Source organism: Penicillium robsamsonii (assembly GCF_028829455.1).
Source record: "Penicillium robsamsonii strain IBT 29466 chromosome Unknown utg000001l_segment0_segment0, whole genome shotgun sequence".
Classification (NCBI taxonomy): Eukaryota; Fungi; Ascomycota; class Eurotiomycetes; order Eurotiales; family Aspergillaceae; genus Penicillium; species Penicillium robsamsonii.
In genome coordinates, this window is record NW_026643219.1 from 2920037 (window position 1) to 2947185 (window position 27149).

General features: G+C 49.7%; 10 protein-coding genes across 10 annotated transcripts; 5 read left to right on the plus strand and 5 right to left on the minus strand.

Annotated features, from left to right (window-relative positions):
• Positions 1 to 820: 820 nt before the first annotated feature.
• N7447_001150 (putative regulatory factor Sgt1) lies at positions 821 to 2741 on the minus strand (the record flags this gene model as incomplete). The annotated part of the gene is made up of 3 exons (XM_057225426.1): positions 821 to 2146; positions 2216 to 2415; positions 2483 to 2741. 3 exons carry the CDS (start codon positions 2739 to 2741, stop codon positions 821 to 823), a joined length of 1785 nt encoding a protein of 594 aa, XP_057089442.1.
• A 283-nt stretch (positions 2742 to 3024) lies between these two features.
• N7447_001151 (putative spindle-pole body protein (Pcp1)) lies at positions 3025 to 6764 on the plus strand (the record flags this gene model as incomplete). Its single annotated transcript, XM_057225427.1, has 3 exons — positions 3025 to 3591; positions 3648 to 6469; positions 6527 to 6764. The coding sequence occupies 3 exons, from the start codon at positions 3025 to 3027 to the stop codon at positions 6762 to 6764; spliced, it is 3627 nt and encodes a 1208-aa protein (XP_057089443.1).
• A 708-nt stretch (positions 6765 to 7472) lies between these two features.
• N7447_001152 (AAA family ATPase VPS4) lies at positions 7473 to 9014 on the minus strand (the record flags this gene model as incomplete). The annotated part of the gene is made up of 4 exons (XM_057225428.1): positions 7473 to 7694; positions 7754 to 8204; positions 8263 to 8598; positions 8722 to 9014. The coding sequence occupies 4 exons, from the start codon at positions 9012 to 9014 to the stop codon at positions 7473 to 7475; spliced, it is 1302 nt and encodes a 433-aa protein (XP_057089444.1).
• A 294-nt stretch (positions 9015 to 9308) lies between these two features.
• N7447_001153 (tubulin-binding prefolding complex subunit YKE2) lies at positions 9309 to 9866 on the plus strand (the record flags this gene model as incomplete). Its single annotated transcript, XM_057225429.1, has 4 exons — positions 9309 to 9366; positions 9426 to 9621; positions 9682 to 9742; positions 9807 to 9866. 4 exons carry the CDS (start codon positions 9309 to 9311, stop codon positions 9864 to 9866), a joined length of 375 nt encoding a protein of 124 aa, XP_057089445.1.
• Positions 9867 to 10550: 684 nt separating this feature from the next.
• Positions 10551 to 12532, minus strand: N7447_001154 (phosphoglycerate mutase, 2,3-bisphosphoglycerate-independent; the record flags this gene model as incomplete). Its single annotated transcript, XM_057225430.1, has 5 exons — positions 10551 to 10758; positions 10825 to 11407; positions 11465 to 12202; positions 12262 to 12337; positions 12386 to 12532. The coding sequence occupies 5 exons, from the start codon at positions 12530 to 12532 to the stop codon at positions 10551 to 10553; spliced, it is 1752 nt and encodes a 583-aa protein (XP_057089446.1).
• A 125-nt stretch (positions 12533 to 12657) lies between these two features.
• Positions 12658 to 13233, plus strand: N7447_001155 (mediator of RNA polymerase II transcription subunit 9; the record flags this gene model as incomplete). Its single annotated transcript, XM_057225431.1, has 1 exon — positions 12658 to 13233. One exon carries the CDS (start codon positions 12658 to 12660, stop codon positions 13231 to 13233), a length of 576 nt encoding a protein of 191 aa, XP_057089447.1.
• A 424-nt stretch (positions 13234 to 13657) lies between these two features.
• On the plus strand, positions 13658 to 15242 carry N7447_001156 (glycine hydroxymethyltransferase SHM2; the record flags this gene model as incomplete). The annotated part of the gene is made up of 3 exons (XM_057225432.1): positions 13658 to 13725; positions 13780 to 13830; positions 13917 to 15242. Exons 1-3 carry the CDS (start codon positions 13693 to 13695, stop codon positions 15240 to 15242), a joined length of 1410 nt encoding a protein of 469 aa, XP_057089448.1. The 5' UTR covers positions 13658 to 13692.
• Positions 15243 to 16575: 1333 nt separating this feature from the next.
• On the plus strand, positions 16576 to 17692 carry N7447_001157 (AMMECR1 domain-containing protein; the record flags this gene model as incomplete). Its single annotated transcript, XM_057225433.1, has 2 exons — positions 16576 to 17123; positions 17230 to 17692. The coding sequence occupies 2 exons, from the start codon at positions 16576 to 16578 to the stop codon at positions 17690 to 17692; spliced, it is 1011 nt and encodes a 336-aa protein (XP_057089449.1).
• Positions 17693 to 18138: 446 nt separating this feature from the next.
• On the minus strand, positions 18139 to 19525 carry N7447_001158 (serine/threonine-protein kinase; the record flags this gene model as incomplete). The annotated part of the gene is made up of 4 exons (XM_057225434.1): positions 18139 to 18745; positions 18802 to 19132; positions 19195 to 19285; positions 19346 to 19525. The coding sequence occupies 4 exons, from the start codon at positions 19523 to 19525 to the stop codon at positions 18139 to 18141; spliced, it is 1209 nt and encodes a 402-aa protein (XP_057089450.1).
• A 613-nt stretch (positions 19526 to 20138) lies between these two features.
• N7447_001159 (DNA polymerase epsilon catalytic subunit POL2) lies at positions 20139 to 26931 on the minus strand (the record flags this gene model as incomplete). The annotated part of the gene is made up of 3 exons (XM_057225435.1): positions 20139 to 26074; positions 26126 to 26265; positions 26324 to 26931. The coding sequence occupies 3 exons, from the start codon at positions 26929 to 26931 to the stop codon at positions 20139 to 20141; spliced, it is 6684 nt and encodes a 2227-aa protein (XP_057089451.1).
• Between the last annotated feature and the right edge of the window lie 218 nt (positions 26932 to 27149).

Here is a 27149-nt window from a genome sequence, read left to right on the forward strand (position 1 = left end):
CCCTATGTTATACGCTTCTTGATACCCTCGCCACCCGTCATGTCTACGTGGCTTATGTTATGCAATTTCTGCATGTCTTCACGGCCCTAACCCCACTAGGCTATTCCAAATTCGGGGACCGTCCCGTTGAACCATGTATCTTAGGAGTGTGGAACATATTTTAACCAAAATTTTACAAGTTGATGATTATACATCTACAAATAGAGGCATAGAGAATGTGTATCTAGCTTTGGATATAGGTAGAAACTGTTGCACGACATATGTGAGGGGTCTAGCAGACATCTAATTTATTACCACAAGCTATATCTTTAAAACGGTATGTAACTACTTAACCTAGAAAAGACATGACTATCAAGACTGTGAGGAACAAAGCCTCATTTAGTTGCCATTGGCTGAATTGTTAAGCCCATGATCATCTGGTAACTGCCCAACTTTTCTTGGGCATGGGTACGGAGTACAAGTTGAACACCTGAAAGATGAAATCAGATGTGCTTTTTCTGGTTTTTTTCTTGCTTTTCCATTCATAGTCACCATGGCACTTGCAAGGTGTTGGTTCAACCGCACTATCAGCCCCGTTATCCCTTTCCAGGGGCGGGTGTGGAAAAGGATATCACAGAACCATATTGACCAGCAACCAGAATGGGAATAACCCTTGTCTTTGGTGGACATATTGCCTCTAGTGAATGAGACATTCCTTCAGTCAATCGCATAGAACTGGCATGAAATCCATTGCCGGGTTAGACCTCTGGGTGTCTGCTCTTGCTTACTCTGACACGTCAATGATTACTCACATACATAGCTCGAGCCTGTACTGTCACGTTCAAGGGCGATCATATTTGGGCATGCGCATGTTCATCATTGACAGCATATTACCCGCTGGGCCAGAAGCTCCAGCCTGGCCCTGAAGACTCTCCAGCAGATTCTTAGCGAGGTTGATGTTGATGTTCTCATCCTCATCATCTTCACTGGAAACCTTGGCAGCCTTTCCTTTGGAGGCACTTGCTGCAGTAGAGGATAATTCATGCGGGAGCCGGTTGAGATCGAGCACACCCGTCCCTTTCAATTCCGCCTCCATTAGTCGGGAAAGCTCCTTGATCTTCTCCGTGTCGTCCTCTGTGTCCGAATCGAGTTCTTCTACTCGTTTGCGGATGGAATCGGGTGCAGAAGGCATGCCCATCATTTCTTTCATCATTCTGGAGAATTCCTCTTCGTTGAATGACGCGTCCTTATCCTCGCCTTCACTATCGACTTCCTCGTCATCATCATCGTCGACATCAGAATCCGTATCGAAGTCATCAATAAAATCGGCACCATCGAAGCCTGCTTTGCTGTCATTCAAGAACTCTTCAAAGCGAGCCACGATCCGTTGAAGATTTTCCTGGGCACCAGAGTCACCGAATTTGCCAGCGTCTGCTCCCTTTCCTTCGCCTCTTCCTTTGAGCTCTGTCTCCAGATCTTCATAGTTGATATCAAGCCATTTTTCATCGTCTTCTCGCTTGTCCCAGGTTTCTTGGATTTCTTGATCAGTGGGAAGGATTTCATCCCCTGTATCCACATCCTCGAGAAGGAACTTCATTTCCCTGACAGCAGGCTTATCTTGATTCTGGGGGTCATACAGCAGCATCTCGAATCCACACGCAAGTTTCATTCCCGCTTCCGCCCGCTCATATGCTTTCTTATCCTCAGTCGAGGGCAGCCTGCCCGCCCAGGAATTTGGCACAGGGAATTCTTGGCTTTTGAGTTGCGCATATCCGACACGGGTAAACCGAACACTAACGTCGACCAAGTCGTCTGGCTTGAAAACAAGGTCGGACGCATCCTTCGATCGCAGTGGTCGCAGTGCGATCGGATCACGAACATAGAACGCCTCCACGGCAGGCGAGATATAGGCTGGCTTTTGGTGTAGTAGGAATGCAGCCTTGCGAGGAATTGTGATTATGGCGGAGTGAAGGTTCTCGTTGATTTGCTGAGGGTAGTTGCGTAGACGGTAAAAAGCCTCTTCTTGAATTATTGTCGAGCGAAGAATGCGACCGGGATCGTTCTGGATAATCTTTCGTGCTTCTGGAAGTGAAATTTTCTCGGTGACCTGTCTCTTCGTCTCCTGTTTGGGCTTGATGATTCGGAGCTCTCCCTGGTGAATCCACACCTGATTCATAGATTACCTGATTAGTATGATGTCTCTGATAAGCCGATGTGAAAACTAGCCATAACTCACCCTATTGTCTGCAACGTCTGGCTCTATCCATGCCGGGAGTGTGCCTGAAGCTTCAATGAGAAGAAACTCACCATCGCCGTCCACCACTTTAACCCAGATATCTCTGTGTCGCTTGGTCAGTTCGCGGAGGAAGTACACAATGACCCATTCATCTTCAATAGAGTCGCCGAAGGTGGTGCGGCCCTGTAGGGAAGTGATTCCTAAACCCCGTCACAATTAGCTTTTAACTTTATTTAGAGATAGTTCTTAAGAACGAGACTTCCATACCGTCTTCCTTTGTAATTTCCAATCGAAAGGGCTCGCGCTGCCAGATGTAATCCTTGAGCAGATCCTTGGTTAAATCTGCTGCTGTACGTTGCACCTCAAGCAATCGTGCCCGGGTCTCGGCAGCTTCATCGATAACGGTGGAAGTGGGGGAGAGCGGGATATGATAAATTGAGTAGTCGACAGCGTCGTCGGGGAGCTCTGGTTTGGGGATAGGACGGAAGGTCGATTCAAACCATGCGCGATCCTCTTCAGAAGTCATGGTTGATCTTGTGTCAAAGACCGTGAATGACCTCATGCATTCTTCTGATAGGAAAAAAAGTAAAAGCAGCGAAACTCACATCCCGTGATCCACACGCTAATCTCAATTAGGTTAGAAATCAACAGAGGTGTCCACGCTAAGCCTAACACAGCCGGGGATAACTCGCCCAAAACACGTCTGTGATTGTCAAGCGTGGACTTTCTGTACACAACTTCGCTCCTGCCCTTATTGACGGTGATGGTCACGCGCTGAAAGGTTTTGGCCCACCTCTCCCTGTTTCAACATGGCCTTCCCCTACATCGACACACCGCGCACGGAATACGACGGCAACGCGACTTACCTTACAACCGGATTTCGCAGCGCGGGGCGGCAGCACTTGTCTGCACTCGATTCTCTTGAAAATTCGTTTCAAACACCATCTAAAGACAATGATGTGATTAAAGGTTTCGACAAACGCGTCACTCCGCGCCCCGGTGCTGCTTCCAAATCAACGAGAAGCGCGTTACGACACCTTCCATCAACAGCCCCCGAAAAGGGAGAATTTACTCCGTTAATGAAGAGCGCGACAAAGAACAATCTTTTGAGGAATATGTCTGCGGCCCGAGGAACAGACGGTCCGAAAACCCCCGGATATCAGCGAGAGACCCATCGCAGCAATGCCCACACACCCGGCTTGCCTGCTATGGATATGTCTGACATATACGAGGATCGGACAATGGAAGAGGCAACTCCGGTTCCACATGCTGCAAGCAGTAGTGCGCAAAGTACACCATTGCCGGGGTATGCAGGACGTAACGGAGGAGTCCTTGGTGAGGGAGGGAATAACTTGTCGCTCAAGGACCAAGCTATGGTATGATACCAATCCTTGGGTTTGCACGAGCTGCAGGCTAATGCTGACGTCCACAGGCCATTGATCAACTGAGCAAAGTCAATTTCAGTTTAAAGCTGAGGATTCACTTTATGGAAGAACAACTCCAAAAGGCTGGCCCGGAATACAATAACGAAGCCCTCAAAGAAAACAGGGAGCTCAAGGTCTTGCGACTAACGATGCAACGCGATATCTCCCGATACCGGAAGAGCCTTCAGCAAGCAGAGAAAGATCTTGAGGACTACCAGCTACAGCTAGTGGAATTAAAGGAAAAATCATGGAGGGAGCAAGCGGATCAGACGGTACAGCGTGAAATGGATATGATGCGTGAAGAGCTTGAATCGCGTGACCTTGAACTCCGAGAAGTGCGCGACGAATTGAGGCACGTCAAAGATACCAAATCGCAAGAGACCGAGAAACTTCGAGACGATATTGAGGACTTAGAAGCAAGCTCGAGAGAGAAAGATCGGCTCCTCGAGGAACGCGAAGAAGAGCTCGAGGATCTGAAACGTAATGCCGAGGAGAATGGCGCAGCTTCAGAGCTCCAGCTTGAGCTGGACCGTGCCAAGGAGCAGATCCAAGAGCTCCATGACAGTCTTGCCCGGGCCAATTCAGAGACCAGAGAGTCACAGGATGCGACGAGACAAGCCATTGAAGAAAAGGATCGTGCAGAGGAGGATTTGAGAGAGTTACAGGACGAAATGTCGAACAAGTCCTTTACCACCAAAGGACTGAGCCGGCAAATGGAAGACAGGACCGAAAAGCTCGAAGAAGAAATACGCGAGCTGCAACGAGAGAACGACGCTCTGACGACAGAACTGGAGAGCAAAACCAATCATGCGGGTCTCCTCGAAGAGCGTTATCAAACTATTCAGCATGGCCTAGAAGAAAACGCTAATCAACTGGTTGGGGACCTTAACGTGGCCAGACGTGATCGCGACCAAGCCCGACAGGACCTCAGAACTACTTCTACTCGACTGCAGGAAGCCTTAGACGAACTTCGGCGCGGAACGGACGAAAAGGAACTTCTTCAAACTCGCCATAATGCGCTAACGAATGAATCTGGAGGACTACAACTCGAACTCGACCGTGCACAATCTAGAATCCGCGAACTCCAAAAAGCGGTTCAAGACGCCACATCTCGCGCTCAGGATGAAGGGCACAACATTCGCTGGCAGCACAAGGCGGAACTTGAACGACTACAAGAGGAGATCGAAAACCTTCACCATGAGATTGAGGAGAAGGAGGGTCGATTTGCAGTCGATCAAAGTCGATGGGAGAGCAGCAAGCGGACTCTGCAATCAGAGAAAGAGTGGGCAGAAGGCCAAGTGGCAGACTTGAAGCGCACTATCGACACGCTTCAGGAAGCCGGTAGCTCATACTCTGGGAAGGAGTCCCGTCTACAAGAGGCCATTGACAGCGAGAAAAAGCGTTACACGCAAGAAAAGTCTATGTTGAATCGCCAAATCCAAGATCTTAAAGACGACCTCGATAAAACAAGACGCGACCTTGATGAAAAACGAGACGAGCTTCTTACGGCGAAGCAGGAAGCTCGGGTATCTAGTCGTGAAGCGCAAGCACTTGTAGACAAGGTGCGAGCCCTGGAAGACGAGGTGATCGTTTTACAATCGAGTCTGGCAGATGAGCAAGAACTTGCTAAGGGTCGACAAAATGGGACTTCTGACCTGGATAAAAACTTGGAAAAGTCTATTGCCGAGAGGCAAAAACTCCGTGATCAGCTTGCAAATGCTCATGTCGAGATCTTTGACCTGAAGAGTGCGGCACAGGAGATTGAAGCTGATCGCATCGAGCTCCAAGCTCAGCTTGATCGAGTCCAGAACGCAGATGACACCACCCGGTTTAACCGTGACAAACTTGAACTACGCAAGACTGTAACAAGACTTGAAAATGAACTCAAAGTTCTGCGAGACGCCAAGTCGTCCCTTGAGGACCAGCTCGTCTCAGAAAGTGAGCGATTTGTATCAGAGGAGGGTCGTCTTTCGGCTGAAATCGATCGCCTTCAGGACAAATTGCTCGCTGGCTCGGGTAACCGAGATCGAGAACTTACTTCGGCCAAGACGAAGGTACAGCGCCTGGAGCGTCGCGCCCAAGAACTGGAAGCTCTTCTCGAGCAGCAACCTGTTGTGGAGAATGAACAATCTAGTGCACACGGGGATCTCTCTTTGCTTCGACACAGCCTAGAGGAGGCTAGGAAACGCGAAAAGATTTTGCTCCAGCGTGAATCTAAGCAAAAGACTTCTGCGCAAAGCTACAAGTCACGAGTTGAAGAATTAGAAAAGGATCTTCATGATGCGATGATGAACAAATTCGAGTCACACTCCCCACATAATTCTCCATCAAACAAGCTTCATGAAGAGCTACGCAGCCTACGAAAACAAGTGGCTGAAGCACATCGATCCCTTCAGAAGGTTAACACGAAGAACCGAGAGCTGGAACGTGCCGCAATGAAAGCAGAGGACCAAAAGGACTTCCATGAGCTCCTTAGGTCCTCCACCCTCGAAGCCGAATCATTAGCCCTGAAACTTTCTGAACGGGAAGCACGTCTGAACGAATTGAAGACACATGTGCGCCGGATTCGCGAAGAACGAGATGCTCACAAGCGCGAAGCTGAAGCAGCAACCAAAAATCTTGATCTATTACAAAGACGCCATGACGAAATCCTCGAGAAAACTTCCCTTTCCAAGTCGACCAGCAAGACCAAACATGAAAAAGAGATCCGAGGTCTGGGCAAGGAAATCATCTGGCTCCGCGCTCGCCTGCAGCGTGAGGAAAAGTTCCGCCGTGATCTTGCCTGGAGCAAGGGCTTGATGGAACTCGGTGAACGCGTCCGAGTTGCATGGTTCGTACCCCATTCTATCTAATATTATTTGCAATATAGCTAACAGATTACCAACAGCAACGATGCCGATCTCCGCATGATTTCCGAGATGGGCGTGCACGCCCGTGATCGAGCCCCTGTCCGCACTCCACGCCATAAACTAAAATCTGCCATATCTCTAGTGAGGGCCGCTGTTCGCATGCAAAAGATGAGCAGTGACTGGAAGCGGACTAAGAAACTAGGCGAGGGGTTGAAGCGTGCTAAGACTGAAATGCTCAAGCGCCGTGATAGCTCGAACAAGAGCTTGCTTGGGTAGTAGCGCTGGAGATCGATTCCGTGTTTATGTCATTCGTTGTGATTTTATCTCTTGTTCTTCCAGCGTCAACCTTCTGTCATGAGAGATTCCCCCGACATGTCTTGCAAGTATTACTGCTTTTTTTTCCGACTTGTTTTGTGTTTCTGTGTCTCTCTATATTCGTTATTGGGGCCTTTTAGGGCTAGCTTTATGCCGGTTTGTTCAAATCACTTGTGCATAGTGTCATCCCATCGAGGAATTTGATGATTCAAGAACCGTTATTCGTTTATGTATCGTCTGCCAGTAAAGAAATTGAGCCTTAATTAACCCTAGTTACACCTACAAGCAATGACGAAAGAAGCTTGCAAGTTTGTAGTCTTCAAAGCAGTATGTATGCTACTCGCAGGGATAGACACATGTAATATTTGCTCAGCCAACGCCTCGCCATTGCGAAAAGTAATTGACAAACGCTTCTAAACACCAAACTATTCGGAGACACCCACCAAAAACACAGGAATCCGAAATGAAGCAAGAATTGACATGGACACAGATAAAGCATATGAGAAAATGGAGACTATAGGCAAGGGCACGAGATCATCAGTCTTTGTCCTCTCTGGACAAGCCAAGGGGCCAGGATGTTGTGCCGTCGATCAACTGAGATAGAAAGATTCACAATTCGCAGGTCATGATGGGAAGAACGATATAAATCGATCATTTGCGAAGATAGGATCAGGCGCCCTCACTGCCGAATTCCTGGGTCCATTCAGCGTTCCTCGTGAGATCCTCTCCGCTAACGGTTGGTCGAGAGTTCTTAACTGCCTTGATGAAATCCTTCAGAGTGAGAGGTGGCTCCAGAAGCTTATCTGCATCGATGTCGAGCCAGCTCATTTCCACTGCGCCCGCATCGCCTGGTGAGCAAGGCGTTACTTTCTCTACGTCATCGACGAGTACCTGTAACATAGCGAAGTCAGTCGCTGTGGATTAGAACGGCCAGGACAGAGTATGCATACCTTCTTATAATGTGTTGCTCCTTGAATCTTGCGGATTGGCTGCATTAGTGCATCCTGCACGGCAATACTAATATCGCTACCGGAGTAGCCGTCGCTCATCTCGGCCAATTGGCGATAGTCGGCCTGGGTCATTTGACACGGCGTCGAGCCCACGGCTAGCATGAACATCTTAATTCGTGCATTAAGACCGGGAAGACTGATGTGTACTCTTCGCTGGAATCGTCGCCGAATAGCAGCGTCCAGTTGCCAGGGGATATTGGTTGCGCCCAGAATCAAAACGCCCTTCGAGTCTTTGCCGACACCGTCCATCTGTACAAGTAATTCGGTTTTGATACGTCGTGAGGCCTCGGACTCTCCTTCGCCGCGGGGTCCACACAGAGCATCGACCTCGTCGATAAAGATAATAGCAGGCTTATTCTCGCGGGCCATGTTAAACAATTGCTTAACAAGTCTAGACGCGAATTAGCATACAACGCTCAAAGCTCTCGTGTATAAAGATGCTGCCCTACCTTTCACTCTCACCCATCCACTTCGAGACCAGGTCACTACTGCTGACACTGAAGAATGTGCTGTTTGCCTCCGTTGCCACTGCTTTGGCAAGATAAGATTTTCCCGTACCCGGAGGACCGTAGAGCAAGATACCCTTCCAGGGTTGGCGCTTGCCAGTGAACAAATGGGGGAACTTGATGGGAAGAATGACTGCTTCCTTCAATGCTTCCTTTGCGTTCTCCAGGCCAGCAACATCCTCCCACTTCACGTTCGGCTTGTCCGACAGAATAGCTCCCTGAAGCGCCGATCGAAGCTTTTTCGCTTCCGCATCTTCGCCGTTATCGTCATCTTCCTTCCTATACAATCCAGTGTTATTAGCGGGGATAACGCAGGACAATAGCGTACTCGCTAACACTGTCTACCACATATATGGGAGTGCTAGAGAGATAAACTCCTGTCAAAAGAAGTCGAGTACATACCCTCCCTTCCCACTGCCTTGCGCCACCTTTCCGTTTGCGCCAACCGCGCTTGGTTTTTTCTTGTCCTCGGCCAGGTGATTCTTAAGCTTCTCCGCACGATCCATATATTCACCGGCCTTTGAGCGGATCATCTCCTTCGATTTCGGGTTCTTCTCCCATTTCAAAGCCAGCATGAACAACTCCAGTGCGGAGTAGTACATCTGATAAGCCTTTTCGTACTCGCCATCGTTGTCATTCTCGATCGCCTTCTTGACCGTATCGATCGCCCGCCCCAGGAAATCTGTATTGCTCATGATGGGCAATGCGTGTGCTGTCCGGGGTAGAGGTAGCGAGTCGACCGCGGAGGCAGATGTGATGAAGCGGGGAGAGGGGAGCAAGGGTCAGGCAATGGGCCAAGGCTGGAGGGATAGGCAGCGACTTGCTAGAAGAGAAAACTTGAAGCTTCTTTGGAGTAGAAGAAAAGAATAAGTGCAAACCAGGTTTAGAACCGACGGTTGATGGGAATTGGAGGGGAAAGTGAGAGTGGAAGTTGTTTACGGGCGGGAGCCATTGATTTTCCCTCCTCTCACTTCACCTCCAAGTTCACCATGGACGCCCAGAAACAGCTCCAAGCACGCTCGGAAGAGTTCCAGGGACTGCAGACCGGTATGACTATATCTCTAATTGATGCCAGCAATAGCTACTGACCTTTTCCCCGCCTCCAGAGCTTGATGTTCTGGTCGACGCCCGCCAGAAACTCGAATCGCAGCAGCAAGAGAACGAAGGCGTGCAGACCGAGTTTGCCCAGCTCGACGATGAATCCAACATTTACAAGCTCGTTGGCCCGGTACTACTGAAGCAGGATAAGACCGAAGCTACGATGGCCGTCAACGGTCGGTTGGAGTTCATTGAGAAGGAGATGTCAGTGTTACTGCCTTGGCTGTGACCCAACGAAAAGATATGCTGACTGAGAACCTACAGCAAGCGAATCGAAGGCGAGATTGATGCGACACAAGAAAAGAGCGAAAAGATGCGCTCAGAGGTAAACCACCCTCATCCAACCGCAATCCACCCCCACCATATGCATATCCTAACCCCTCACCTAGCTCATCCAACTCCAAAGCCAGGCTCAGCAGCAGGCTGCTGCTGCGTCGGCCTCCGCATAATTTAAACCCTCCAAGAAATAGCAGGCGAAGAAGGATATATCACTGGGAGATGCAATGTGGCAAGCTACGAGGCTCCGGATGGGACCCTCAACCGGTTCACTGTGATTCGGTGCATGCACTATTCAACTGTGAACACTATATTGGAGGTACGATATCTCAAGGAATGCTTGGGTATTGAGGACCAAATCCCAATTGAATTGGGATACCTTGGAAATGTATGATCTGTGCAGGTGCCCGACACCAGAACAGCGCATGGATCAATTCAAAGATATACCCTCGAAATTTTAATACAATGCTGTCAAAAGTGATCAATCGGTCTCTGAATATGGAAATTATCCGATAGTATCAATCATTCCGACCCGAAACCAACCGATATATCATTGCATGATGAAGTCAACCTACATATATATATTTGTGGTTTACTGTTCCTATTCCTATTCCAGTCTTGATATATTTCAATATCTTGTTGATAAACCAGGTTGGAAGATTCCAAACCCCCAATAATATAAAAAAGGTATATCAAAAAAGACGATTGGGGATGGTCCCAAGAAGGCCATTTGAAAGCACGCTCAAAAATTCCAGATGGACGATTTCTAACACTATAAAAGCAAAAGGAAGATTATGTGTATATTGACAAAATTCTATTCATTGATTCATAATCAAACATTTACGTGGAAACTTTATCTAGGACTTGACCAGCAGGTTGGTACCGGTCATCTCCTCAGGCTGCTCGACGCCCATGGCAGCGAGAACGGTAGGCGCAACATCACCCAAGACACCATTCTTCTTGAGGCTCCAACTCTCAGGGGCATTGGCCATAACGAAAGGAACCTTGTTAAGGGTGTGGGAGGTCTTGGGGGTGCCCTTCTCGTTGAGCATCTCCTCGGCGTTTCTGTGAATGTGGGTTAACTAGCAATTCTCTGGATGGGAAGTGCTCCTGTTTCGCAGAATAACTTACCCGTGATCGGCGGTGATGAACAGAACGTAGTTGTTCTTCTTGCAAGCCTCGTAGATCTCGCCAATGGCCTTGTCAGTGGCAGCAACACCCTCAATGGCGGCCTTGTACACTCCAGTGTGGCCAACCATGTCGGGAGGGGCGAAGTTGTTCATGACAAAGTCGAATTTGTGCTCACCAAGGCGATCAGCCACCTTGGAGCCGACAGCAGCGGCACTCATCTTTGGGTCAAGATCGTAGGTAGCAACACGGGGCGAGGGGATCATATCGCGGACTTCGCCGGGGAAATCCTTCTCGATACCACCGTTAAAGAAGAAAGTGACGTGAGCGTACTTCTCGGTCTCAGCAATGTGGCACTGCTGGAGGTTCTTCTTGGCGAGCCATTCGGCCAACACGTTACCCATGTGCTGAGGGGGGAAAGCAACATTGAACTTGTAGTCAGTCTTGTACTGGGTCATGGTGGTGAGGTCGATGTTCTTTGGGTAGGGGAAGTCGGGACGCGGTGAACGGTCATGGTCGCCCAGTAGCTGGGTGATTTCACGGACCCGATCCGAGCGGTAGTTGAAGAAGAAGAGGGTATCATTATCTGTACATGTTCAATTAGCTGTTATGATCTTGCCTTTTGGGCTCGAGCCACACGTACCCTGGACACGGCGCTCCTTGCCGCCAACAATGATAGGCTTCAGGAACTCATCGTTCTCGCCCTTCTCGTAGCGCTCCCGGATAGTCTGTAGCGGGTCCGAGCTATCCTCGCCCTCGCCAGTGACCAGACCCTTGAGGCCAATCTCAACACGCTCCCAGCGCTTGTCGCGGTCCATGATGTAGTAGCGGCCAACGACAGTGGCAATGGCACCGAGGCCAATCTCCTGAGTCCGTTCAAGCAACTGCTGCATGTAATTGACGGCGCTCTTAGGGTCGGTATCACGTCCATCGGCGAAGAAATGGATGAAGACCTCGGGAATCTGCATGTCCTTGGCCACATCGAGCAAGGCGAACAAGTGAGTGATATTGGAGTGAACACCACCATCCGAGACCAAGCCCAGAAGATGCAAACGTCCATTACCCTCCTTTGCACGGGTGAAAGCCTTGACAATGCTAGGCACCTTGCCCATCTCGCCCTTCTTGAGGGTCTGGTCAATGCGAACACTATCCTGCCAGACAACACGGCCAGCGCCAATGTTCAGGTGACCAACCTCACTGTTGCCCATCAGACCCTCGGGCAGACCGACAGCGAGCGAGGAGGCATCCAACTCGGCGAAGCCCTGGGCGGTCTTGGAGTTGGGCTCGGCGAAGCTGGACATGTGTGGGGTATCGGCCGCGGCGATGGCATCTCCCTCAGGTGGGGAGTTGGGGCCTGCAATACCCCAGCCATCGATCACAACTATAAGACTTATATTAGCCGGTGCATCTTTTGAGGACCCGGGTGGTAGTCGATCATACTCAAAGCAACTTTTTGGTCGACCGAAGCCATAGTGGGGTTTGTTATAGTGATTGGATCACTAGAAGTATACGAACACTGATCAATTGTTGAACCAAGAGAAACTTAATAAACGAAGCTGCTTACCTTTAGGTGTTTAGAGGAGAGAAGAGGTCGAAGGAGAATCAGACCACTTAACGCAGGAAAAAAGGCCGCCGGTGAAGGAGGGGCATGGGCCCCGACGTCACCGTCACCGGGCGCCAGGAGCGTACAAACATTTGCTGATATAAGCATATATTGCGGCCTCGGGGAGCAGACCCAGGTGTCTTCCGACTCTTCCCTAAAAATTTACCCCAGCCGGGATCTACTCGTCCTTCAGATATCTTTCCTCGGGATCCTCTTAATCAGTGTTTCCGACAATGGCTTCTCGATCTCCGCCAGTGGGCACCCCGCTCCTGAAATCCCCTATGCCCGAGACACCCTTCAAAGACGCGTCAACACCAGCACCGCAAACAGTACCTTTCCCTTCACCACAGACCTTTGAGATAATCCCACCATTGCATGGGATTCTTTCTCGCTTGCTCTCCAAAGGTCAGCAGCCCGGTTCATCGGACGTACCCGGAGATACAACAGGGGACCCAGGAGCTTCCCAGACACAGGCCCAACAAGCACCTACAAGTATCCCTAATGGCGGGCACAATGGCAACAATACATCTTCACATGCTGTACCAGAAGTATCAGTCCTCGGTTCAAGTGCTCGCCCGCCGCTCGATGTGAAGACCCTCCCTACCGAAACCAGCTCTGTCAAGATTCGAATCCAGAAGGCTCGTACAGTCGTCGAAGGGTTACCAGATGTGCATCGGTCTGTCGATGACCAACAAAGAGAGATTGCAGAGCTGGAGGATCGTGTGAGACGTTTGCACTCTGTCATCTCTGACTTTGGGAATCGAGCAGGAATACCACATGAGGACAACACGAGGACTGTGGAAGCATGAAGCCTCAAACCTTGGGGGATTTCGGTTTACAATGGGAATTCTCAAGTCAGCTAAATGCTGCAGGATTCTCTAGATTGATTTATTTGGCGTTTATAAGGAAATACCCAGATGTTTTTAGCGATCATTTCAAGACAGCAAAGGCGCCATCTCATGAGCTATGTGGCAACATCCAGCATTTCCTATCTCTTTTCTCGAAGGATCTAAATGAACCAATTCATTAGGGTTGTTATGAACCTCTAGCCAATCCCAGTCCAATTTTTCCCAAGTTACAAATTTTATAACCTAAAAACCTAATCCGGTCAGCTGTCTCCGATATCGTTGGCTCAAATCTCGACCGCCTGAGGCAAACGGCAGATCCCCCCTCCCCCACTACTTCCATTTCTTTTTTCCTTCACCTCTCTCCCTCCTTGCTCATCAACCTTTCTCTGTTTTATCCCAGACAGATTACCATCTTTCATCATGTCTTACGCTCTTTCCGAGTCCCACCGGGACGTGAGTATCATATCTGCCCGTTTATAGCATATATATTTATTGACTCATCTACAGCAAATGCACAACTCCCTCGTGTCCAGCGACCCGGAGATTGCTGCCATCATGGTACGTCGAAACTACACATCAGGACATGCAATTGAGTGCAGTGTTCAACGGAAAATCCAGCTTTACTAATTATTTTCCTCGTACAGGAGAAGGAAATCCAGCGTCAGCGTGAGTCAATCGTGCTGATTGCCTCGGAGAACTTCACTTCCCGTGCTGTTTTCGATGCCCTTGGTTCGCCCATGTGCAACAAGTACTCCGAGGGTTACCCCGGTGCTCGTTACTACGGTGGCAACCAGCACATCGACGCCATTGAGATCACCTGCCAGCAGCGTGCTCTCAAGGCATTCAACCTTGACCCCGCCAAGTGGGGCGTCAACGTCCAGTGTCTTTCCGGCAGCCCCGCCAACCTCCAGGTTTACCAGGCTCTCATGCGTCCCCACGACCGCTTGATGGGTTTGGATCTCCCCCACGGTGGTCACTTGAGCCACGGCTACCAGACCCCCTCCCGCAAGATCTCTGCCGTTTCCACCTACTTTGAGACCTTCCCTTACCGTGTCAACCTCGAGACCGGTATCATTGACTATGATACTCTCGAGCGTAACGCCGAGATGTACCGCCCCAAGTGCCTGGTCGCCGGTACCTCTGCCTACTGCCGTCTGATTGACTACAAGCGCATGCGCGAGATTGCCGATAAGGTTGGCGCCTACCTCATCGTCGATATGGCTCACATCTCTGGCCTGATCGCCGCTGGTGTCATCCCCTCTCCCTTCGAGTACGCCGATGTGGTCACCACCACCACTCACAAGTCTCTCCGTGGCCCCCGTGGTGCCATGATCTTCTTCCGCAAGGGTGTCCGCAGCACCGATAAGGCCGGCAAGGATATTCTTTACGACCTGGAGAACCCTATCAACTTCTCCGTCTTCCCTGGCCACCAGGGTGGTCCCCACAACCACACCATCACTGCTCTCGCCGTTGCTCTCAAGCAGGTCGACACCCCTGAGTTCAAGCAGTACCAGGAGCAGGTCATCAAGAACGCCAAGGCTCTCGAGGAGGAGTTCAAGGCTCTTGGCCACAAGCTCGTCTCTGACGGCACTGACAGCCACATGGTTCTCGTTGATCTCCGCGCCCACAGCCTTGATGGTGCTCGTGTTGAGGCCGTTCTCGAGCAGATCAACATTGCCTGCAACAAGAACTCCATCCCCGGTGACAAGTCGGCTCTCACTCCTTGCGGTATCCGCATTGGTGCCCCCGCCATGTCTTCCCGTGGTATGGGTGTCGAGGACTTCAAGCGCATTGCCCGCTACATTGATCAGTCCGTTGCCCTCTGCAAGAAGATCCAGAGTGAGCTTCCCAAAGAGGCCAACAAGCTCAAGGACTTCAAGGCCAAGGTTGCCGACGATAGCGTCCCTGAGATCCTTGCCCTCCGCAAGGAGATTTCCCAGTGGGCCAGCGCCTTCCCCCTCCCCGTTTAAATGGGACATTGAGGACCAAGTATGAGTTACGGGAAAAAAATAAAGAGGGATCTGAATCATGATTCCCCGAGTTCAACATCATTTCGTATAAAAGAAAAATACATGGGTGCTTCTTTAGGGGTTAATTACCGGACTGCTTTTTCAACCTGACGCGGGTCATTGGGATATGGGAATGCTTTTTTTGCATGTGAAACGAGCAATTGTTAATTTTGGCGGATGGGCCTCGCACTTATTCAACAGCGAGCTCACATTTTTAAGGGGAAAAGTTCAACATTGATTGGGCGTCCTATGTACATTCTACAATCTATTCTCAACACAAGGATCTATAGAATCCAAGGACTATTTTCTTCTGATTTATCAATCCATGTGATATGGTTCTATTATCTATGACAGACTCACGTGTAGATTCTTGTGAATTGACTAGTTCCTGAGTTTAACCCTATATCTATTCACCCTAGCGAACATAGTCTTAGAAGTTGAATATAGATATAGAAACCGCCATGTCACCTATCTCGGGGCTCACGCGAAAGTCTGTGTAGGATACGGCTGTCGTATATATGAGGTTGAAAGAGAGTACCATAGGAGCTTTGCGATGTTGGTGCTACCGTCGGTAGCCAAGCACCCAGAACGCTCTTTAATTTCATCCAGCTTATTGAGTGAACGATCAATGTCTTCCCCAGCACCGGAAGCATTGAATACCTCGCATAGCCTCCAGTGGAGGTTAAGTAAAGTCCGATCCACCGGAGCAACCTCGGGATGCTGGTTCATTCTAACCTTCTGACCCTCGGAGCAGAAGCGAGGTAATGTTGGGCCCCGGGACTTATAAACTACGATCTCGTATAAGAAATTGTCATCTGGCTTTAAGATACAATTTACATTAGCTGGATCTATCTATTATTAGGTATTTGTCACTCACAATTGGTTTAAAGGCTAGAAAGAATTTCCCGAATAGAAAATGTCGAGAGACCGCGAGCAGAAATCCATTGGAAGGTTCATCGACCGTGGAGCAGAATCTGGGCTGACGTACTGGCGGTAGAGTGCCGTAGACCCGGTCCACGTGAACGGATAACTCTTGGTTCCCTCTCTCTCTTCTTTGTTCCTGATTTGTTTCCTTTTTTTTTACACATTGTTTACCCTTTAGTTCCCGTTATACTGCACTGCTTTATACTCTCTTACAGCCAAATTTGGCTGGAGTTCCAGGCCCCATCGATAAGGCAGTATCTTATCGCCCCGGACTCGTGCGGAGACTACATACACACAACTTATGAATCTCCAGCAGTGCAGTGCATCTTTGAGAACTCACTGGTGAACCGAGAGCAGGACATCTCCCAACATGGCGAATACCGCTCAATGCTACTATTGCTTTGAGTCTCTCTTAGCTTCATTCGAGAACCGCGAGCCCATCACTCTGGCAGCCGTAGAGGCCCTATGGGAACAGCACGAGCAAACTAAGAAGTTGTCGAGTCTTCAAGAACAAACTGAAGAGGAAGAAGAATATACAGACCGACAGCAGTCCGTAAATGAGCAGGACGAAGATGACGATAGCAACCAATCGTTCCAGTCGAGTAGTCAGCCCAAGCAGCTGCAACTCCGCAGCGTCAGTCGTCTTCAGAGCCAATTTTCCGCCTCTTCCAGTGCAACCACACCTTCGTCGTCTGCATCCACACCTTCTTCCAACTCACTACAGTCAAGCTCAACCAATATCACCACGCCAAGTACCGTTTCCGAGACCTCCCAGCCGAGATCGCCTGATCAACGATATCCCCTGTTCGTAACATGGAATACCGTGTCACGAAGCGGACACAAGTCTTTACGCGGGTGCATAGGCACATTCGAGGGGCAGGAACTAGCAGCGGGGTTGAAGTCCTACGCTTTGACCTCGTACGTGGTTCCCAGTGAATACATACTGAATACCCCTCTCTCGCTACAATACAAACAACGGTACATTCCTATCTATACTTCAGACTAACTCACTCGTTTGTTCTAGGGCTTTCGATGACACCCGTTTTGCACCCATTCCCAAATCCCTTCTCCCTTCACTATCATGCTCTCTCACCCTCCTCGGGTCCTTCGAGCCGTGTACAAATGCCATGGACTGGTCTCTGGGTATCCACGGGCTGCGGATCTCCTTCATCCACCGTGGCCGCCGCTATGGCGCCACATATCTCCCTGATGTCGCTGTCGAGCAGGGCTGGACCAAAGAAGAGACTGTGGAGAGCCTGATGCGCAAGGCAGGCTGGGATGGTGGTGGCAGTACTGCACGGAGACTGCTGCGCGGTGCAGCTGATGGGAACTCCAGCGCCACTAAGCCTTGGGACCAGGTCTCTAATTTCCGTACTGTCAGATACCAGGGCCTCAAGACAAGCGCTAGTTATGCGGAGTGGCAGGAATGGCGAGAGTGGGTTCTGTCTCTAGATGATGGGGAGGAGATTCTAGCAGGTGCGGATTGATTGGCATTTACTTTTAGATCACTTTGCTTTTCGTCCCACATCTCGCTAGTTCGAGTGGGACTGATGATTCTTATGACCATGATGATACTGCTTCTTCCGTTGCTTTTCGGTTAACAACTTTTCGGCATGGGCATTAATGAGGGATGGCAATGGTCCGGGCGTTCACAGTCATGATGAGGATTTGATATGCCATCTTCAGCTCTATTAAGGTAGTGAACAAGATTACAAATCGAGACTCATCCGAGAATTATTGATTATAAACACTGGCATAATTCATTGTATTTGATCATGGTGTGGTATGCAGAGACATTGAAAAGGTGCCAAATAAAGGAAAAGTCCGAGACTAGAGAAGAGCAGCCAGCGGTTCTCTCAAATGCGAATCCGAACCTTCACAGGGACGAAACATGGCATAGAAAAAAAAAGCAAAGGACACATATTTATGCACCCTAACGAGGAGTACGGCTCCACAAACCGGCAACCATCTCCTTAACTCTTCGTTCCTGGGCCCGGATCTGCTCCTCAGTCTGCCCACGCGCATTACCACGACTATCAATCTGCATCTGACCCCCACCAGCATTGGCCGGCGCAGGTGGAGCATGAGACTGCTCCTCGATGATCTCATCGCCATTAACACGTTCAGGCCTAGGATCAACGCTCATAACGCCGTCCATCATGAAGCCGCCGCCCTCGCGGAGCTTGTTGATAGCCCGCACGGTGTCGATAGCACGGTGCAGCGTGCGGCGCGCATTGAAGTTCTTCTTGACCGTAGGTAGTAGATCTTCGCCCGAGCCGACCTTGCCGCTGTCGTAGGGTAGGTTGACCCATGGGTGCTGGAGAGCTTCGTGGGCTGTCATCCGTGACTGCGGGTTGACTGTCAGACAGCTATTGATGAAGTTGCGCGCTTCCTGTGATACACCACGCCAGTACTCGACCGGCGTGAAGGAGTAGTCTGCTGCTAAGATTGCTTGCATTTCTTCGAGATTGGAGTCCCGGTCGAAGGGCGTGTATCCGCATAGCAGGAAGTAGGTGATCACGCCGATGGCCCAGATGTCGCTGGAAGATAATGGGTGTCAGTAAATGATGAACAGTCGTAATGAGATATGACTTACACTGGCTTGCCATGGCCGCTCTTTTTGAAGATCTCCGGTGCCATGTATCCTGGCGTTCCGCATGTTGTGGTCAGGACGTGGAACTGCTCCTCGTCCATGATCCTTGACAATCCGAAATCGGCAATCAACAGATCGGCGTTGTCCTCTGGCGTGCGGAAAAGTAGGTTCTCGGGCTTTAGATCACGATGCACGATCCCATGGTCATGCAGATAGGCCACGGCAGAAAGCACTGCGCGCATAAGGTCTGCAGCGTCCGATTCATAGTAGCTGCCTTTACGACAGATGCGGTCAAAGAGTTCCCCACCCAGCGCGAGATCGGTGACAAGATATACTAGACAGCATTACTCGTCAGTGGGGGTGCGGTTGGAGCTATCATAGAGGGGCGAAACACACAGTTGTTCATAGTCTCAAAGTAGTCGACCAGGGTGAGGATGTTTTGGTGGCCCAGGGACACCTTCTTCAATACTGCGATCTCATTCCGGACCTGTATAAACCGACGTCAGTCATGCTCTTGTCTCGCAGTTGTAATTCTCCCAGCACACACCATATGCTCCCGCCCGGACATGAGACGCTTGTTGATGACCTTCGCCGCATAATAGCGACCGGTATCGATGTGCACACATTCCTTCACAACAGAGTACGAGCCAGCGCCTAGTGTCTTTCCGGTCTTGTATCGGCACGGCTGAACTTTCGGCTTCTGGCCGCTCGGGGGTTGTGCCGCCATTGCGGAAAAAAAAACTTAAGTGCGGGATGCGCGACGCGGATCGTGGGGGGATGGAATTTGTGTGATGCAAAGCGCGAGTGAAGGATTGAGCGCTGTGATAGAGAGATTCGACTCGAGGGTGCGATATATATATATATATACCTGTTCCTTATGTACCTGCGCAATCCAAAGTCAGCCTTACCGTAAAGTGGCACAGGAGTCCAGCGCGAGAACGTAAGGCGAAACGACGCGGAAAATACTCACAGCTGGGCGATAAGGGCTGATTATGCGTATATGGGCTTATTGTATCCGCAACGGTCTGATATTCGAGGGGCTGCGGGGGTTCGAAGTTGAAGATCCTGGGGAATCGTTGGCGGGGCTGTCGCGAAGGGCTGAAACGGCAGATGAAACAATTAAACAGCTCTACCCCAAGAGCGCTGGCACTTGAAATAGAATCTTGGAAGAAAATGCGAAGAGGAATTAAAGGCCAAGATATAAAAAAATATCGACGGCGCGATTATTGGAGAGGCATTCTCTGCCCAGTTGGCTATTTAAGCTATGTACATACCCCGACTTCAACGCCAACCCAATGCAAAACAAAGAAACAGGGAAAAATCAAAGAAAAATTGTACATTCAAAATCGCCCCAGCACTTCGCCGACAACGTGCTCCAATAGTTGTAGCTTGTGGAATTTTGCCACGCTCTCCAACACTTGTAGTTTCTTCTCGATCTCCTTGCGATCGACTGTCTCGGTCCATGTACCACTGCAAGAACAGTGCTCCATGAAATCACTGATCTTAAGACCATTGCACTTCGAGCACTTGATATCCTGTGTCTGCCATTCAACAATAAAGCCATGGACTTGGCCAATGAGGAATTCTTCAGTCGCCAACCGGTCATACTCGGCATGACAGAAGGGGCATCGCCAGGGCTGGGTAGATTTGCTGGCTTCTATGTTGGGATCAGGTAGCACATCTTCGTCGCGACAGAGATCGAGATCTCGAATAAGACAGCAGGAGTTGCAGGACATTTCCGGGAGCTTCAAACTAGCACTGGGGTTCTCAAATCGGCCCTCCTTGCTGAATTCTCGGACCTCGAAAAGGGCAAGAAGCTCGCGCCGCAGCAACCGGGATTCCAGAGTTGTTGTCTTAGACAAACTCAGAACCTGCATAAGCAGTTTCGTCAACTCCAAAGATGGGTTGCGATTGTCCTTGGGGCCGACTAGGACTCCTGGCAAAACAGGGAAGGCATAGTCGGATGCAAGCTCAGGATGAAGCATCTCGTCACGTTGTCTGCGGATCAACCCCGAGATTTGCTTCTTTAATGGCTTCGAGAATCGGTCCGAGAGAATAGCAGTGACTTCGTTATCGTCTTCTTCGTTGGTCCGTCCGATGGGAATTTGTGTTGGCCGAGGCGTCGAAGACAGATCCCCGTCTTGGAGTTCTGGCCGTTTCAAGCCGTGCATTAGCTCGATGTACTCGACAATCCAGTCATGGAAGACAGTCTGCATGGGCATTGGCAGGAACCGGCTGAGCTGCCAGTGCATCGCTGTTTCGAGTTCCTGTTCGTCGGCCTCGGTGACCTCTCGACAGCCCTTGCCTCCGTAGTTGTATTCATCATACCAAACAAGATAGTCCCAGTACTCTTTGATCTCTAGATCGATAAAGTGGAATGAAGGGTTGGCGCGAATTGACTTGAGCACATACTGACTATAGGCGTAGGCGTTGCCAACCTCAGTCTTGGTGGTTTGGAGAAGGAGGCGTGTAGGGCTGGCAAAGATGACATGCGAACCCACACGTCTGAACTCTGCCATCAATCGCTGGAATGACTTCCGTGACAGTAATCGCACGTAGTTGTGCAGAGAGCGGTCATAGAGACAGGACACGGGGCTTTCCACCCATCGGATCAGATGCTGGACCATGATATCGGCCATGTTGTTCCCTGCACAGGCTTCTGTCCACCAGTGTTTTACCATCTCTCGGAGAACGACAACACCAGCAGAGGCAAACGCTTTCTCCGAATAGAAAACACCAGTGTCTTCACCGTCCCCAGAAGCCAGTAGCGTATCATTGCCTTCCATTTCGTTGATGATAGAAGATGTCAAAATTGTGTTGATCGATAGATTACGAACCTCAAGTTCAATGCACACTGTGGAGTAAGCGCCTGGTACATTGACAGATGGCATGTTGACCTTGTCCAAGGCACCTAGGATGTCATCCCTTTCATAGCCCGCGTGATCAGGACGCGGACCAGACGACCACCAAAGCACAACATTGTTTTGTTGAAGCCGTCTGGCGTAGGAAATATCAATGAGGTATCGAGGATCCTCACTTTCCAGATTGCAAAGCGGAACATCGCCGAACCTAGCGAGCATGGTCAAGTGCTGAATCCAAGAAGACAAGTATAGATAGCGCGTGACTAGACGTCTTGCAACGAATGCCTGCCAGCCCAGTGGGGGAAGTTCCATGTCCGATGCCTCGGGCTTCACAGACAATATCGGATACTCCTTCAAGATCGGAATGTCGTGACACAGGCGGTCTTTTTGTTGGGATTGAATGACAAGAACGGCAGGCTGACTCTCATCATTCCGAATCTTTCTGATCAGATCACCAACCTCAAGGTGAGCCTTCCTTCGCGTCATCACCTGGGTAGTTTTGAAATGAATCTTGTCCTGATACTCGAACGCATGCTGTGATTCATCACCCGATGCGGCTTGCATCTTGCGCGTGAGAAGCTCGGTGTAGATTTTATCGACGTTGGGGAGACCCTGGACATCTCTTGTGCGGTTGAGGACGATAATGTGCGCCTCATTCTTGGCTGTCGAGAATATTGCGAAGATTTGTCTATCCCCAGAGACAATGTGATATAAATAGTGGAACACCAATGACGAGTCCATCAGATAGGGCTGCTCAGAAGATGTGTGAAGTAATGTTGAAAGGTCGAAGCCCTTGTCCAAGCCGTCACCTAGGACACCACGTTGTTCTTCATCGAAGGTACAATGGCTTCCTAGCTTGAGCACCGCTCGAGTACTTAGCGGGATGTTTCCTTCGTAAACGCCCTCAACGCTAGGGTGCTGGAAGAGAATGTCCATCTTGTCGGCTTCTTCTAGATATTTCTCTTCCGACAGAGACAGCTTGAACAAGTAAACCGAGGGATGGCCGTTGGGTAGGGTATGGTTGACCTTCTCGACTTCACAGTCTGACACGTCAATGTCCGGCAAAGAGTCCCGTTTCAAGTTCAAGAAGAATTGCCGTGGAACCCTAACACTGAGGGCATGAATCTTTTGGTCAATCAGTACAAAAGCTCGTACAACTCCTGGAACGCCTGTCTCGCAAAGCTGTAGGACCTGCCATGTGCTGATGTACAGCATCTGAGCTTGATTGCGGAAGAAGTTACTCAAGGAATCTGAGGCAACATTGATTCGTTCGCCAAACAGCTGACGACGGCGAAGCCGTGCTTGCTTTTGAATCTTCCATTTTTGCTTCTGATACTTGAGGAATCCTTCGTAGTTTTCCGACATCGATGGCATAACTGCTGGCAGGCTAGCGAAGGGGTCAAGAGCGGTCTTCGAAGCATTTTCTGGATGCTTTCTCTTCTGGGAAGCTTTGTTATTGGGGGATTTCAATTTTTGAGTTGAGCCCGCGATTGCTTCGTCTAGATCCCCAGCATGCTGAACCCGATGGTCTAGAATATTGGCATTTGTCGACGAAAGCGGCGTCTTCTCAGACTTGGTGAATAGATCAGTCATCTTCTTCTGCTTGAACCTATCTTCCTTCGTGTTGATTCGACGTTGCAACCAATCAGGGTGCGCAACCCGAGGCACTGGGTTTGGAAGCTTCTGAAGCGCAGCTGGAATGGTAATCAACTTCTGAATCACGGATCCCAAACGCTCCAGGTAATAGTCCCAATCGATCACAGCTCGGGGATCCATGTCTCCAGGATCTTCTTTTAGCCATTTACGCAAGAAGAATCGCTTGATGTTCTCTTCGGCTGAAAATATAGCCACAGGAATGGCTCTTTCAGTGACAGGTGTATTCCGTGGGCGTGATGAGATGATGTATTTGCAGTTGAGGCCTTTGTCTTTAACCATTTGTTCACCCAAGAACTCTGCCAGCCGCTTTGCCGTCGTGATGGATGTGGACTTTTGAGAGCCGTACTCTTCCAGAGTTTTTGACATGCTTCGATTTTCCGAAATGAGATCGACCAGCTCTTCATCGGCTAATGTCGTTCCGTGTTCGTACAGAACGTCCAACCACCGATCCGCAACTCGAGCCACAGCGGCGTAGGTCTCGGCAAGATTAGAGCCCTCTAGGAAAAATTTGAAGAGTTGCGTCTGGAAAATCTTAATCAATTTCAGCTCTCCTCTTCGCTTGACTTCAAATCCCTTGAGTTCAGCCAGGGAGCCATCGTGATTGAAGACTGCATATCGTTTCTTCAGGTTCTTGTCTTCCTCCTTTGACGTTGGCAAAATCATTGCCCTGTATGGTCCATCCACCTCGAAGAAGATGGAATTTTCACTGTGGGTCTCGTACTTGAAGGTTTTCGGATCGACAAGCGCCTGGTACTGGTGGTTGGTGTATCTTGCATGGACGAGATGGTTAAGCATGACACAGGGGTATGATATACCCAACTTCTTCCCGTTCTTCAGGGTGAAGGAGAAGTTATCGGGGAATCCCCCTGGAAGCATACACCAGATACCGTCGGTATCCAATTCCAGGGGACGACCGATGCGTTCGACAAGCTCTCTCGCCATCTGAATAATGTGAGCACCTGTCAGACAGGTGACACCGGCCATTTCCATGGAATACCACCGAGAGCCCTTTCGCATCACATAGCCGTAGAAACTGTTGAGAATGACCTTGTGTGCAAGCTGAAGAGAATCGTACAGAATAATCATCTTCTTCGCCTCCTCGATTTCAGAGGCTGAGCCGCCCGACGATTGCAAACCATCGGCTTTATTCTTCCAAGATTTTTGCTTGCCCTTGAAATCGTACCGTCGGTCACGGAAGTCTCTGACAGTGTCGACATAGAAGGGATTTTCTCTCTGGCAAATGATAGCCTCCCGCTCCATCGTCTTGCTGTCGTGAATCTTGTGATAAATCTTCTTGCTGTAATCCTGCAGCCGTTTCTTGACCACCCCAGCTTGCTCTTCGATGCTCAATTCACCGAAGGACCTCATTGGAGAGTTTGGGTACCTGCCTGGGAAACGTTCATTTGCTGTGGCACGTCGGATCATATTGTATTCATCACGTTTGGCAGGCAAGAATTCACCTCGCCATGCCCAAGGCATGCGTCTATCACAGGTTTTTCCAGGTCGGTTGAAGTCGCAGGCGGCGCAGTTTGACTCATCAATCAACGAGTCTGGTTGCAATCGGTTGGTGATCATGATGTTGGGATACATAGAGGCGACGTCCAAATGGTAAATGTAAGGCACCTCGTTCCGGACTGGATTGTTCTTGAGATCGAGCAAACGTTCCACGATTTGTGCCCTAACCTCATCATAGTTCACGACATCATTCATGGATTTCTTTTCTTCAACCTCAATACTGAACTTGAGGGCGTGATCGAGGTCCTTGAGAAGCTCATCAATCGCAGTAGGATCAACGCTGAAATGTGTAGGGATATCACTTCGGAAAACACCAGCTTCAATACTTTCAACATGGCCGCCGACGTAAGTCTCTGACTCCAGAAGATGGCCTTCATAAAAGGCTTCTGGGGGATTCTTGTGTTTGTTGGGCAAAACAATCTCATGCTGGTAGGCTTGAACCATGAGAAGCATCTCACACAAAGTTCCAGTTCCCTTCCGCAACGTTTCGTCGGCATTAAGGGGAATGATTGTGCATAGCGAGAAGATGAACGGATGGACATATTTCATATACAAGTAATAGGTAGCAACAGCATCGGAAACCGAGTATTCGGCTAAGGTCTGTGGCCTTTCACTCGCATACGGTGTCATAAGCTCTGGGTCGAGTTCATCCGGGTCGTACCCAAGCTTTGCAACAGTCACGGCTTTCAAACCTCGACTTCCTTGGGGGAGGTAACTGTCACGGCTGACCCAGGAGAAACAATCCATATGCACACAGTTGTCGGCTTGGTAGATGTCCTCGCTGTTTTTCCGGAAGCCGATCTCCATATACATGTCAAGTCCCAAAATACTGGCTCTTGTCTCCACAAACGGCCAATCGAAGAAGTCACCGTTGTATGTCGCAATAACGGTAGGCTTGGAAATTTTGACGTGCTCGAAAAATCGCTCAAGGACTGCTCTTTCATTGGGTTCATTGAAGATAATGAATGGTCCGTTGTACTCTGGTTTGGGGGTGTACTCGAAATCGTGAATGTCCTCGGACACAATCTCTCTGTTGGTAATTAGGAACCCTTGCCCATCAATCATGTATGAAATCATCATAATCTGATCCATGGTGGCGTCGGGAAATTTCAGCGGTAACTTCGTACACTCGATGTCAAAAGCGAGAACGACGGGATCAGCACGCTGAAGCCGATCTTCCAAGCAGGTCAGCGATATCACGCCATGGTCTGCCTGAACATTGTACCATTTTCCAATCCGAATGTCTGCGATGCATCAGCTACAAGGCCTCATCGGGAGACAAAGAAATAACCGACCTTTATCAATGCAGACCCGGACATGGTATGGCACGTCGTATTCTCGAATATCAACAATAAAATCACTCGCTTGTAGGTTGCCATTAGGTCGTTGCTCATTAATTATTTCATCGTCAAAAAGGTCGATACCAGCAGTTGCACTATGAGAACCATGAATTAGCCCAATATTCAGATCGAACCATGTGATGCAGAACAAACCTGGTCATCTCAACATATGCGTCCATCGCACTCTCATTTTTCTTGTTCTTCTCTGCGAGAGGAAGGAGGGTCCTCCTAACCTCCAAAAGATTGCTCACATTGGCGAAGCTGAGCTTGATGTAGGTTTTTCGGTAGCCGAGGAGGTGATTTGGGAGGTTGAGATCTTCTTTCTCGAGTCGCTTGAATTTTTTGATCATACCCTCAAAGGCTCGGCGACACCACTCTTCTACCTCCATCTCATAGCCCTTTTTGACTGAAATCAAGAAATAAGGATCGTATTCCACAGTAGCTTTGAAACTTCCTCCGTCGTCCTGCAGAAAGTAATAATCCACGCCGGCTCGACCTCCAGGCACGTCCGGGTCCTCAATCGACGTGCTGTGCATGTTGACCAGCCAGCCGGCCCTTGTCTCGCCAGACTCGAATCGTGGGAAGCCGAGAGTTTCGTCGATGCTGTTAGCCAACCGAATGGCCTCGAATTTCTCATCTTGAGAAGTCGCCTCGGTCGAGCGTAAGGAGTTGAATTGGACCGTTTTGGAGCGTCGAGGATTCGCGGATGCAGCACCAGATCGGAACTTGTTTCCATACTTGCTGGGCTTTCGTGGAGGCATTGTGACGCTTCGCCCGGTTGGGCTTGTTAAAGTACCTCTTTCAAAGGGCGGGACCAGTGCAGAACATGAAATGCGCACTTGGTGAATTTCAGGTCAAACAAAAGAAAGACAAAAGAAAGTATAGGTAGGCACAAATATAATGAAATCTGGTTCTGGGGCTAATTGTGCCTCTAGGAGGGTCCAGCAATGGCCTACAATCTGCTATAATCAAATCGATT